The 12,585-nt window shown below is 43.4% G+C and overlaps 1 protein-coding gene across 1 annotated transcript in view; it reads right to left on the reverse strand.

Annotated features, from left to right (window-relative positions):
* LOC137300661 (torsin-1A-like) overlaps positions 1 to 12,333 on the reverse strand; it is a 28,149-nt gene extending 15,816 nt beyond the window's left edge. The window contains exons 1-4 of the mRNA XM_067969893.1: positions 12,073 to 12,333; positions 8,342 to 8,607; positions 2,252 to 2,427; positions 1,132 to 1,259 (exon numbers count right to left, since the gene is read on the reverse strand). Of these exons, the coding sequence (XP_067825994.1) occupies positions 1,132 to 1,259; positions 2,252 to 2,427; positions 8,342 to 8,607; positions 12,073 to 12,265 (763 nt within the window). The 5' untranslated portion in view covers positions 12,266 to 12,333. The remainder of the gene's footprint in view (positions 1 to 1,131; positions 1,260 to 2,251; positions 2,428 to 8,341; positions 8,608 to 12,072) is intronic.
* Between the last annotated feature and the right edge of the window lie 252 nt (positions 12,334 to 12,585).

Genomic DNA, 12,585 nt, shown 5'->3' on the forward strand with positions numbered 1-12,585 from the left:
CAAACCTCTCCATGGCCTCGCCCCTCCTTATCTCTGTGTAATCTCCTCCAGCCCTACGAGATCTCTGCACTCCTCCAATTCTGGCGCATCCCCAATTTTAATTGCTCCACCATTGGTGGCTGTGTCTTCAGCTGCCTAGGTCCTAAGCTCTGGAATTCCCTCCCTAAACCTCCCCGCCTCACTACCTCTCTCTCCTCCATTAAGAGTCTCCTTAATGTAATAAATTGGATAGCCAGGTGATGAAGGATAGAATACTGGAGCCTGGTCTTCAGTTGCTTCCAAGCCTTTATTCAGAGATCCACATTACTTTCATTATTCAGTAAAGAGGCAGGAGGGAGGCCCATCGTCCAGAATAGATTCAAGTTCACAGGTATACCAACAAATCTTGCCCATCCAGTCTCAATCTGAAAGCACCTTGGGACATTTTGTTATGTTAATGGTGTTATATAAATGCAAGTTGCTGTTGAAAGAGGGAACAACTCAGAAGATCCTTCTTTTAAACACCCCTTCCCATTAAGTTCAATGGATAGATGCACCACCTGATGCCTTGCAGATCACACAGTTCCCAAGTTCCATTCGCGGTCTGCGCTGAATTATCTCTCAGCTAACCAGCGACAGAAATTCTGCAATTGGCCTCGGTGTTCCTGGGCTAGCGAGAGGAAAAGTTGCTCAGCCAGCATACCACCTCCTGATCACTCTCAAAGCGAGAAGTGCTGGAAAGTGCACAAGTGTAGACATCGGGCAAGGATAGGATCAGGCTTGGCTGCGAGAAGCCACCCAACACTCACCATCTAATCTCATACATAAAGAATGGCCACTTGAGCAAAATACCAGAAGGCTACTGGCACCAGCAGAACAATGTTTCGGGGTATTCAAGAGAGAAAGGGAGAAAATTTGATGAACCAAAAAGCATTGACACAGTTTATAGTCTGAAAACATCTGACACAGATGTTGCTTATACAAGGTTTCCAACAACTGGTGAATCTTTTCTTACTTCTTGCTCATTACATATTCCCCATTCTTAAGCAAAAAGCGTCCGCTAATTAATTTGTATGGATGAGATCCAATGCCTACAAGGTGAATCAGTACAGCCCATTTCAAACCCTGCCAAAATGTGGCAACCACACTTACTCTTTTTATTATTGAAGACTCCAATGGACACTTTACTCTCAAGGTCTTTCAGCTGAAGGTCCTGCCTTTTGCTTCCTTTGTGCCAAAAGTCCAGTGTAATCTCAGTTATCCCTTCTCCACCTGCATTGCTGTTCACAACAGAAAAGTTAGGACTAACACAATGGAAAGCTGTGGTTTATAACAAAATGCCTAAACAAAGTCACAAATGACATGCTTAGTGACTTGAGTGTGATGCATTATCCCTCCTCGTCCTCCTCCATCTCAACGTAGCCTTTGGTTAACCATATCCATCCTCTTCAAACACCTCTCCTTCATTATCCAGCTCAATGGGACTCCAGTGCAAAATCTAGACCGACACTTCAGTGCAGTACTGAGGGAATGCTGCACTGTCAGAGGTGTCATCTTTCGGATGAGACGTTAAACCGAGGCCCCGTCTGTCCCCTCAGCTGGACGTAAAATATCCCATGGCATCCTATTTTGAAGAAGAGCAGGGGAATTCTTCCTGTTGTCCTGGCCAATATTTATCCCTCAACCAACATCACTAAAAAAAATGATCTGGTCATTATCATATTGCTGTGTGGGACCTTGCTGTGTGCAAATTGGCTGCCGCGTTTCCTACATTACAACAGTGACTACACTTCAAAGGTACTTCAATGGCTGTAAAGTGCTTTGGGACATCCTTAGGTCGTGAAAGGTGCTATGTAAATACAGGTCTTTCTTTCAAGTTCTTTCTTTCTGATTGGTGCTCAAACATGGATATAGTTCTCAAGGTGTAAGTTTGAAAAATTGTAACATGACAATTCTTCAATTTGGGCTCAATTGTTTTGACCAGAGAGCTCGGCATTCGATTTGCTTTGTTGATTGTTGCTCTACAATGACTAAACATGTTAGGCATGAAGACTAATACTTCCAGATCACTTTCAACTTCATCCGTAGCAATTTCAACACCGTTTATGGAGTAAGTACATCGTCAATTCTTTCCTCCAATGCTTGACTGTATTAAAGTGGGATGGTCTACCCACTTACAGTTTTAAAATTTCTAATTCACTTTGTAAAGCAACTGATTAAGTCGGTGACAGACTGTGTCCATGCTGTCTACAATAAATAAATGTGGATTTACCTCAGGAAAAGGAACATGGCCTTCCGGTACACCACTCCATTAATGTTATCGTAGTAGTCCAAGTAAGGTTTGATGGCATCAATAAGGCCTGGTTGCATTTTGTCCATTTCATCAAAAATGAACATGGACCTGGCACACAAGGTAACATTACCACGAATCCATTTCTGTAGCAGCTCCTGAGGGGAAACATTTTTTTTTTGAATGAAATATATATTCACAGAAGTGACATCCCTTTGCTCTTCCCCCTCACACACACAAATCAATTCATAGTACCAGCACTATTTCACACAGCCTCACTGGCATGATGGCATGTCAGGGCTGATTGATATTACAGCACTGTTGCATGGGCAACTATAATAGCAGGGGTTGGCTGCTAAGGACTGAGTACAGTTATGTTGGGACATCTGTTCCTGATGTACACATAGTGCAGTGTGATTTTATGATGTCAGACATACATCATAGAAATTTAAGCACAGAAGGAGGCCACTTTGGCCTGTCGTGCCTGTGCCACTGCAAGCTCCACACCAGAACTATCTACTCTAATCTCGATTTCCTGCTCTTTCCCTGTACTCTAATATTTTGTTTCTTCGGGTGTTTAATCTAATTCCCATTTAAATGTGATTCCATCTGCTTCAAAAGCCACCTGTGGTAATGTATTCCAATCCTATGCATGAAAATATATATTAACACCATGTGAAGCTCCCACTCCCACACATGAACTATGATCCCAAATACACATTTTATGAGGATTACTGCCAATATTTTTGGATATTGCTTCCTGTCAAAGTCCCCACTGTTACTGCTGCCATTTGTATGGAGACAAATTAGAACAAGTGACTCACCTTGCCACATCACATACTTATCAAGGAATCAATTCTAAGGATCTATAAACAGTATCAAAGGGCATCAGTAAGTTAATGCAGAGCAAACCCAGGATAATTCCGCAAGAACAATATCACATTAACCATTACTAAACGTGTGATATAAAAACATGCAGCAACTTGGAAAGTTCAGTAGTGGTTTATTTGTGCTACCACTGCTGTGCTTAAGGCTTTGTAAATACTGTCCAATTCACATGCAGAAAGTTAAGATTTGGTAGCTCCACACAGTGGGCTTGTTAACATTTCCTATTTGGAAGATATGATAGCATCAATTAAATCTACTGCTGTGCACTGTAGGTGAAACAGTCTCACTGCCCTTGAGAAATAAAAAAAAAATTGCAATGCGACTTACACATTTGCTGCACAATACAGGAACACACTACTACTCCAACCCCAGTGTTATCGCCTGTAGCATCACCTCCTCTTACATCTGAAGGAAGACACTCTGAGCCATCCACGGCTGAAGCCTATACTGCTCGATGGCCAACCCACAGGATGACAAGGTCAGTTCAGACAGCTTTTCTTAACCCTACTTCTCCTTATGGCCTCAGAGTGATCCAGCTAACTTAACGCAAGACAATGGCCAGCTTTGTCCTCCCCAACCTCCACCATTCCCAGGGCAAGGCTGACGTTTTATTGCCCTGAGAAGGTGGTGGTGGGGCCTTCTTCTCGAACCACTGGCGGTTTGATACAACTGAGTGACTTGCTCGGCCACCTCAGAGGGCAGGTAAGAGTAAACCGTGTTGGTGTGGGACTGGAGTCGCAGAGCACAAAGATAATTGAGCAAAAATTTCAGTTTAACAATTTGCATTATTCAACCCTGACTGGTTGCTTTGCACAGATCACAATCAAATGGCCCCAACAGGACTCAAACCCTGAAATGTTTGATCATTCCATTTCGATATTTAATCTTATAATCTTAATGAACAGCCCTATTATTTTCATCACTGCAATATCTATCACTTTAAACTAAATATAGCTCATTTGACAGCACTTAAACAATCCCTCATGGCCTGGGTGACCATTACTCCTGAAAGATTGTAACACCACAGAGTTTGGTGTCTTGTAGGCTACATAAGTGTTGGTACTGCGCTTTTTTTTGGATGATTAAATCACATCACTCGATAAATACATCAATTATGTCACACTCGTTAATATTTCAATGAGAATGTTACCAAGTCACCAACTTCACAGAGTTAGTGGCCAACATTCGGGGGTGCGGAGGCACAGGGAAGAGGGAAATAGAAACAAAATAAATAAAACTACCAGCAACTTTACAGTGTACATTATAAAAAAATTAAATACATGGGAGTGATTTTCAGGCACTAATTTAATCGCAGGGTTCAGATATCGTTTAAAGTTCACTTTATCCAGGCTATGACATCACCTCTCAATTAGATTACAAACTGTAACTCACTCCTGGGTATCCATTATTTTATAAATAACCCATCTGAACCCCTCAATTACAATATATCCTGTAACTCACTCCTGGGTATCCATTACTCGCCACCTAACTCTAGTTCTCATTTCACTTTTTTGGTTCCTTAACTGTGAGGAGCACTTCACTGGTACATGTGGTAGCAGTAGGGAATCGTATAGTCAGGGGGATAGATACTGTTCTCTGCAGCCATGACAGAGTCCCGAACGGTGTGTTGCCTGTCCGGTGCCAGGGTTAAGGATATCTCCATGCAGCTGGAAAAGAACTTGGAGCATGAGGGGCAAGATCCAGTTGTCATGGTCCACATAGGAACCAACGACAGGTAGAACTAGGAATGAGGTTCTGCTAAGGGAGTTTGAGGAGCTAGGGTCTAAATTAAATAAGCAGAACCTCAAACAGGTAATAATCTCGGATTACCCGAGCCTCGTGCAAATTGGTATAGGGTCAAACAGATCAGAGAGTTAAATGCGTGACTCAAAGAGTAGTGTGGGAGACAGGGGTTTTGATTCATGGGGCACTGGCACCAGTACCGGGGAAAGCGGGAGCTGTTCCGCTGGGACAGGCACCACTTAAACCGGGCTGGGACCAGTGTCCTGACGAATCAAATAACTAGGGCTGTAAATAGGGTTTTAAACTAAAAAGGCAGGGGGTGAAGAGGGTCAGGTGAGGGGAAATTTAGAAATCTAAAGAGAAAAGTCAAGGCAATAGAACAGTGCAGTGACTTGGGTAAAGATAAGCAGAGTGTGTCAGGAAGGTACAGAGAGTTTAATGGTAATAGTGCATCAACGAATAAGGTCAAAGCAGGGAAAAGTGGTAAAAAATTAAAATTAAAGGCACTTTATCTAAATGCACGAAGCATTTGTAACAATACAGACCAATTAATGGCACAAATAGAGATAAATGGGTTTGATCTAGTAGCCATTACAGAGACGTGGTTGCAAGGTGACCAAGGTTGGGAACTAAATATTCCAGGGTACTTGATATTTCGAAAAGACAGACAAAATGGAAAAGGAGGGTGGGTAGCCCTGACAATAAAGGATGACATAAGGACAGTAGTGAGAAAGGATCTTGGCTCAGGAGATCAGGAAGTAGAATCAGTATGGGTGGAGATAAGAAATAACAAGTGGCAGAAAACAATGGTGGAAGTCGTTTATAGGCCCCTTAACAGTAGCTACATTGTTGGACAGAGTATTAATCAAGAAGTAATAGGAACTTGTAACAAAGGTAATGCAATAATCGTGCAGGACTTTAATCTTCATATGGAATGGACAAATCAAATTGGCAAAGATAGTTTGGAGGACAAGTTCTTGGAATGCATTCGAGACAGTTTCCTAGAACAATACGTCATGGAACCAACCAGGGAACAGGCTATTTTAGATCTTGTCTTGTGTAATGACACAGGATTAATTAGTAATCTCACAGTAATGGATCCCATGGGGAAGAATGATCATAATATGATAGAACTTCACATTGAGTTCGAGAGTGATGTACTTAAGTCAGAAACTAGAGTCCTAAACTTAAATAAAGCCAATTACATAGATATGAGGGGCAAGTTGGCTAAGGTGGATTGGAAAATTAGATTAAAAGGTACAACAGTAGATAAGAATGGCAAACAGTTAAAGAAATGTTTCAAAATTGTCAACGAATATACATTCCATGGAGAAATAAAAACTCCATGGGAAAAGTGATCCATCCGCGTCTAACTAAAGAAGTTAAGGAAAGCCTTAGATTAAAGGAAGAGGTTTATAATGTTGCCAAGAGTAGTAAGCCTGAGGATTGGGAGTTTTAGAATCCAGCAAAGAATGACCAAAAAAAATGATAGAAAGAGAGAAAATAGAATATGAGAGTAGACTAGCAAGAAATAAAAAACAAATTGTAAGAGCTTCTACAAGTATGTAAAGAGGAAGAGAGCAGCGAAAGTAAATGTGGGTCCCTTAGAGGCAGAGACAGGAAAAATTATAATGGGAAATAAGGAAATGGCAAAGACGTTAAACTAATATTTTGTATTCAAGTAGAAGACACAAAAAACATACCAGAACTAGTGGGGAACCAAGGGTTTAAAGAGAGCGAGGAACTTAAATAATTAATATTAGTAAAGAAAAAGTACTAGAGAAATTAATGGGACTAAAAGCCGACAAATTCCCTGGACCTGATGGCCTACATCTTAGGGTTCTAAAAGAGATGGCTACAGAGATAGTGGATGCATTGGTTGTGATCTTCCAAAACTCCCTAGATTCTAGAGCAGTCCCAATGGATAGGAAGGTAGTGAATGTAACACCGTTATTCAAGAAAGGAGGGGGAGAGAACAGGGAACTACAAAGCAGTTAGCCTGACATCGGTCATTGGGAAATTGCTGGAATCCATTATTAAGGAAGTGGTAACAGGGCACTTAGAAAATCATAACATGATTAGACAGAGCCAGCATGGTTTTATGAAAGGGAAATAGTGTTTGACAAATTTATTAGAGTTTTTTGAGGATGTAACTAGCAGCGTAGATAAAGGGGAACCTGTGGAGGTGATATATTTGGATTTTCAAAAGGCATTCGAAAAAGTGCCACATAAAAAGTTGTTACACAAGGTAAGGGCTCATGGGGTTGGGGGTAATATATTAGCATGGATAGTGGATTTTTAACGGACAAAAAAGACAGTATGAATAAATGGTTCATTCTCAGATTGGCAGGCTGTAACTAGTGGGGTGCTGCAAGGATCGGTGCTGGGGCCTCAGCTATTTACAATCTATATTAATGACTTAGATGAAGGGACCAAGTGTAATGTGTCCAAGTTTGCTAATGATACAAAGCTTGGTGGGAAAGTAAGCTGTGGGGAGGTCACAAAGAGTCTGCAAAGGGATATAGACAGGTTAAATGAGTGGGCAAGAAGGTGGCAGATGGAGTGTAATGTGAGAAAATGTGAGGTTATTCACTTTGGTAGGAAGAATAGAAAAACAGAATATTTTTTGAATGGTGAGAAACTATTAAATATTGGTGTTCAGAGAAATTTGGGTGTCCTCTCACATGAAACACAGACGATTAATATGCAGGTGCAGCAAACAATTAAGGCAAATGATATGTTGGCCTTTATTGCAAGGGGGTTGGGGTACAATAGTAAGGAAGTCTTGCTACAATTGTATAGGGCCTTAGTGAGACCACACCTGGAGTACTGTGCACAGTTTTGGGGGGGGGGGGGGTCTCCTTATCTGAGGAAGGATATACTTGCTTTAGAGGCTGTGCAATGAAGGTTCACTAGATTGATTCCTGGGATGAGGGGGTTGTCCTATGAGGAGAGATTGAGTAGAATGGGCCTATATTCTCTAGAGTTTAGAAGAATGAGAGGTGATCTCATTGAAACATACAGGAGTCTGAGGGGGCTTGACAGGGTAGATGCTGAGAGGTTATTTCCCCTGGCTGGAGAGTCTAGAACAAGGGGGGGGGGGGGGGTGGGAGAGGGGGGTCGGCCATTTAAGACTGAGATGAGGAGGAATTTCTTCACTCAGAGGGTTGTGAATCTTTGGAATTCTCTATCCCAGAGGGCTGTGGATGCTCAGACGTTCAGTATATTCAAGGCTGAGATCAATAGATTTTTGGACTCTAAGGGAATCAAGGGAGATGGGGATCGGGCAGGAAAGTGGAGTTGAGGTCGAAGATCAGCCATGATCTTATTAAATGGCGGAGCAGGCTCAAGGGGCTCCTATTTTTTATGTTCCTATGTCTTATGTTCTTACTGAACACGTCACCGTATGATTAAACATTGTATTTTTAGATGAGACGTTACCTTATAGTGACTGAGATATTCAGGATGAGGGAAGTGCAAAGTGGCGACAAACTGATGGACGTAGTTACTCTCCAGTCCATTTCTGTAAATGTTCTCAGCTATTATTTTACTAATTAGGTTTTTGCCTGTCCCAGTCCAGCCATGTAGAGACAAAGTTAGGGGCTTTTTGGGGTTTGGATTCGTCAAGAAACCTTTGACAGCCTTCAAAACAACTTGCTTGGCAATGTGTTGTCCGAACAGTTTGTTTTCCAAGTCCACCTTCAACCCTGGTTATGTAAATGAAACAAGATTCAGATTATCACACAAATAAAAGCATTCTTTTAAAGGCACAGCTTCGCCATCGATACTCATAATTTTTTTTTAAATGATAAAAGAATTTTATTTTCAGAATAGAATCACAGAATCATACAGCGAAGGAGGCCGCCATTCGACTCATTTTGCCGCCTCTTTGAAAGAGCTATCCAATTAGTCCCACTCCCCCCTGCTCTTTCCCCATAGTCCTGCAATTTTTTCCCCCTTCAAGTATTTATCCAATTCCCTTTTGAAAGTTACTATTGAACCTGCTTCCACCACCCTTTCAGGCAGTGCCTTCCAGATCATAACTACGCTGTGTAAAAAGTTTTTCCCTCATGTCACCTTTGGTTCTTTTGCCAATCACCTTGAATCTGTGTCCTCTGGTTCTCAACCCTTCTGCCAATGGGAACAGTTTCTCTCTATCTACTCTGTCTGGACCCCTCATAATTTTGAACGCCTCTATCAAATCTCCTCTCAACCTTCTCTGCTCTAACGAGAACTACCCCAGCTCATAAGAACATAAGAAATAGGAGCAGGAGTAGGCCATACGGTCCCTCGAGCCTGCTCCGCCATTCAATCAGATCATGGCTAATCTTCGACCTCAACTCCACTTTCCCGCCCGATATCCCTTGATTCCCCATGACTCCAAAAATCTATCAATCTCAGCCTTGAATATATTCAACAACTGAGCATCCACAGCCCTCTGGGGTAGAGAATTCTCTCCACATAACTGAATTCCCTCATCACTGATACCATTCTAGTAAATCTCTTCTGCACCCTCTCTAAGGCTTTGACATCCTTCCTAAAGAACGGGACACAATACTCCAGCTGAGGCCTAAATTATTTCATAATTTACTTTTCTCCTGTCCCTCTCTCCCCTCCTGTTATATACTGTCTCCAGTTGTGATGGAGAGCTAGAAGCCAGTTATCATTCCTCTGTTAATGATTATTGTTGTGGATAGAGCAGCCCAGCTGACTGATTTGCCAATGGTTCCTCTCTTCCTAAGGGAGGACTTTGGGCCGATGCCTGGAGATTCTGCATGTCCTCATCACCACAATTGGGTACTCACAGCCCAAAAAAAAATCTTGTCCTACCCTTCAGTGGTGCAAATGTATTAATCCCACTCTCAGGCTGCTGCTGGGCTCAGTATTGCTTCTGTTGTTCCTCATTGATGCGGTAATTTTACTTCCCTTTTCACTGTATAATTTTGGAATGACGTGTATTATCTCTTAAGAAATACAAGAAACATAAGAAATAGGAGCAGGAGTAGACCATCCGGCCCCTCGAGCCTGCCCCGCATTCAATAAGATCATGGCTGATCTTCGACCTCAACTCCACTTTCCCGCCCTATCCCTTGATTCCCCTAGAGTCCAAAAATCTATCTCAGCCTTGAACATATTCAACGACTCAGCATCCACAGCCCTCTGGGATAGAGAATTCCAAAGATTCACAACCCTATGAGTGAAGAAATTCCTCATCTCAGTCTTAAATAGCCAACCCCTTATCCTGAGACTGTGGCCCCTAGTTCTAGACTCTCCAGCCAGGGGAAACCTCTCAGCATCTACCATCAAGCCCTCTCAGAATCTTGAATGTTTCAATGAGATCACCTCTCATTCTTCTAAACTCCAGAGAGTATAGGCTCTTCTCACCTTGCAGTCTTCAATACACGGTTGATCACATGAAACTCCTCCAACATCTCTCCTCTGTTGCCCAGCTTCACGGGACTGCCCTCACTTGGTTCCAACTCTTCTAATTGTAGCCAGCACCTCCCTGGCAATGGTCCCTCTTCCCACCCCTCCATAGTCACCTCTGTAGTCTCCCAAGGATCCATCCTTGCCCCATCTCCCTCATCTACATGCTGCTCCTTGGCGATGTCATCTGAAGCCATGGGGCCAGCTTCCACATGTAACTCTCCGTGGCCTCGCCCCTCCCTATCTCTAACGTCTTCCAGCCCTACAACCCTCCGAGATCTCTGAGCTCCTCCAATTCTGGCCTCTTGCGCATCCCTGATTTTCAATTCTGTACCATTGGCAGCCATGCTTTCTGCTGCCTCGGCCCTAAGCTCTGGAATTCCCTCCCTAAACCTCTCCGCCTATACTTTTCTCTCCTCCTTTAAGACACTCCTTAAAACCTACCTTGGACCAAGCTTTTGGTCATTTGTTCTAATATCTCATGCGGCTCGGTGTCAAATTTTGTTTGAAAATCACTCGTGAAGCGCCTTGGGATGTTTTACTACGTTAAAGGCACTATATAAATGCAAGTTGTTCTTGTATGCTGATGGCACCTAATTCTACCTCTCCACCACCTCTCTCAACGCCCCCACCTGACCCTATGCTATCAGACTGCTTGTCTGACATCCAGGCGTTGGATCAGCTGTAGCTTCCTCTAGTTAAATATTGGGAAAACCAAAGCCATAGCCTTCGCACCCCCACCACAAACTCTGTACCCTTACCAGTGACTCCGTCTGACTCCACTGGCCACTGCTCCAGGCTGAACCAGACTGTTTGTAACCTCAGTGACCTGTTCAAGCACAAGCTGACCTCCTTGTCCTTTCCATCACCACTTCCACCTTCGTAACATCACCTGCCTCTGTTCTTACCTCAGTCACCTCCAGACTCAATTGATCCAGTAATCTCCTGGCCGGCCTCCCATCCTCCACCCTCCAAAAAAGTCAATTCATCCAAAACTCTGCTGCCTGTATCTTATCCTGCACCAACTTCACCCATCACCCCTGTCCTCACTGACCTACAGTGGCTCCCGGTCCCACAACATCTAAAATTTAAAATTCTCATCCGTTTTTAAATCTTTCCATGGCGTTGTCCCTCCCCATCTCCCTCAAGCCCAAACTCTCCATTTCCCTGACTCCAGCCTCATGTGCATCCCCTGTCCCTTTGCCCCATCATTGGCAGCCATCCCTTCAACAGCCCAAGGCCCACTCTCCAAAATCCCTCTGCCACTCTCTCCTGCTTTAAGGTCCTCCTCAGAACCCACCTCTCGGACTAAGCTTTTGGGCACGCCTCCTAATCTATCCTCCCTTGACTCAGCATCAGTTTCCCTTGCACATCTATGAAGCACCATGGAACATTTTTTCTGGATTTAAAGCATTATATAATTGCAAGGTCTTGTAGATAACTAACCCCCTTTTAGAATCAGCCAGTAACTTGAACCATGCTCACCGAGAGCAATAAAGGACACAGATTACAGCCAGAGCCTAACAATATGGAAACTAACTCAGTAAATACCACAATCTGGGTTCAATTACTGGCAAGTGTAATTTTTTAAGACTTGTATAATTTTCATTAGCAAATATTCATTATTCATACAATATCATACAATCGTTATATTATCTGCCTCTGGTGAGGGGAGTTTCTGCAATATAGCCCGGGCATTGTAAACAGCCCGTGTGGTTTAATGTTTAGATTTCATGGCACTTTACCTGCGAAGTTGAGCTCGACCCACTGGGCCTCGCAGCACTCCTGAAACTTGCAGTAGAGCGTGGGGAAGGTGCTGAGGAGGCCGGTCAGAGCTGTGGCCACCCCGACTGCGATGCCCATACTGATGGGCTCCATGGCTGCCGACAGAGGGGCGGACAGGAGCAGGAAGAGCACAGCCCGGGACACGATCTTCATGCTTCAATCCTAGGCCGGCGACAAGAGACAGAACTCCGCCCAGGACAACAACAACCGATCACCTAACACCCGGCCGGAAACCATCAGTCATCACATCCGCCCCTCTGAGATTTCCCGCTTACCCCCCCCCTCCCAACCTTATTGTAATAGGCGCCATCTTTGTGCGGGGCAATTACTACCATGGAGGTTATCTTGCTTGCTCTTCCCATAGATGCTGCTGAGTGTAAAAGGGTTAAATTATGAAGACAGGTTGCATAGACTAGGCTTCTATTCCCTGGCATACAGAGAATTAAGGGGTGATCTAATTGAAATGTTTAAGA

Source organism: Heptranchias perlo, chromosome 31 (genome assembly GCF_035084215.1).
Source record: "Heptranchias perlo isolate sHepPer1 chromosome 31, sHepPer1.hap1, whole genome shotgun sequence".
In the NCBI taxonomy this organism is placed as follows: domain Eukaryota; kingdom Metazoa; phylum Chordata; class Chondrichthyes; order Hexanchiformes; family Hexanchidae; genus Heptranchias; species Heptranchias perlo.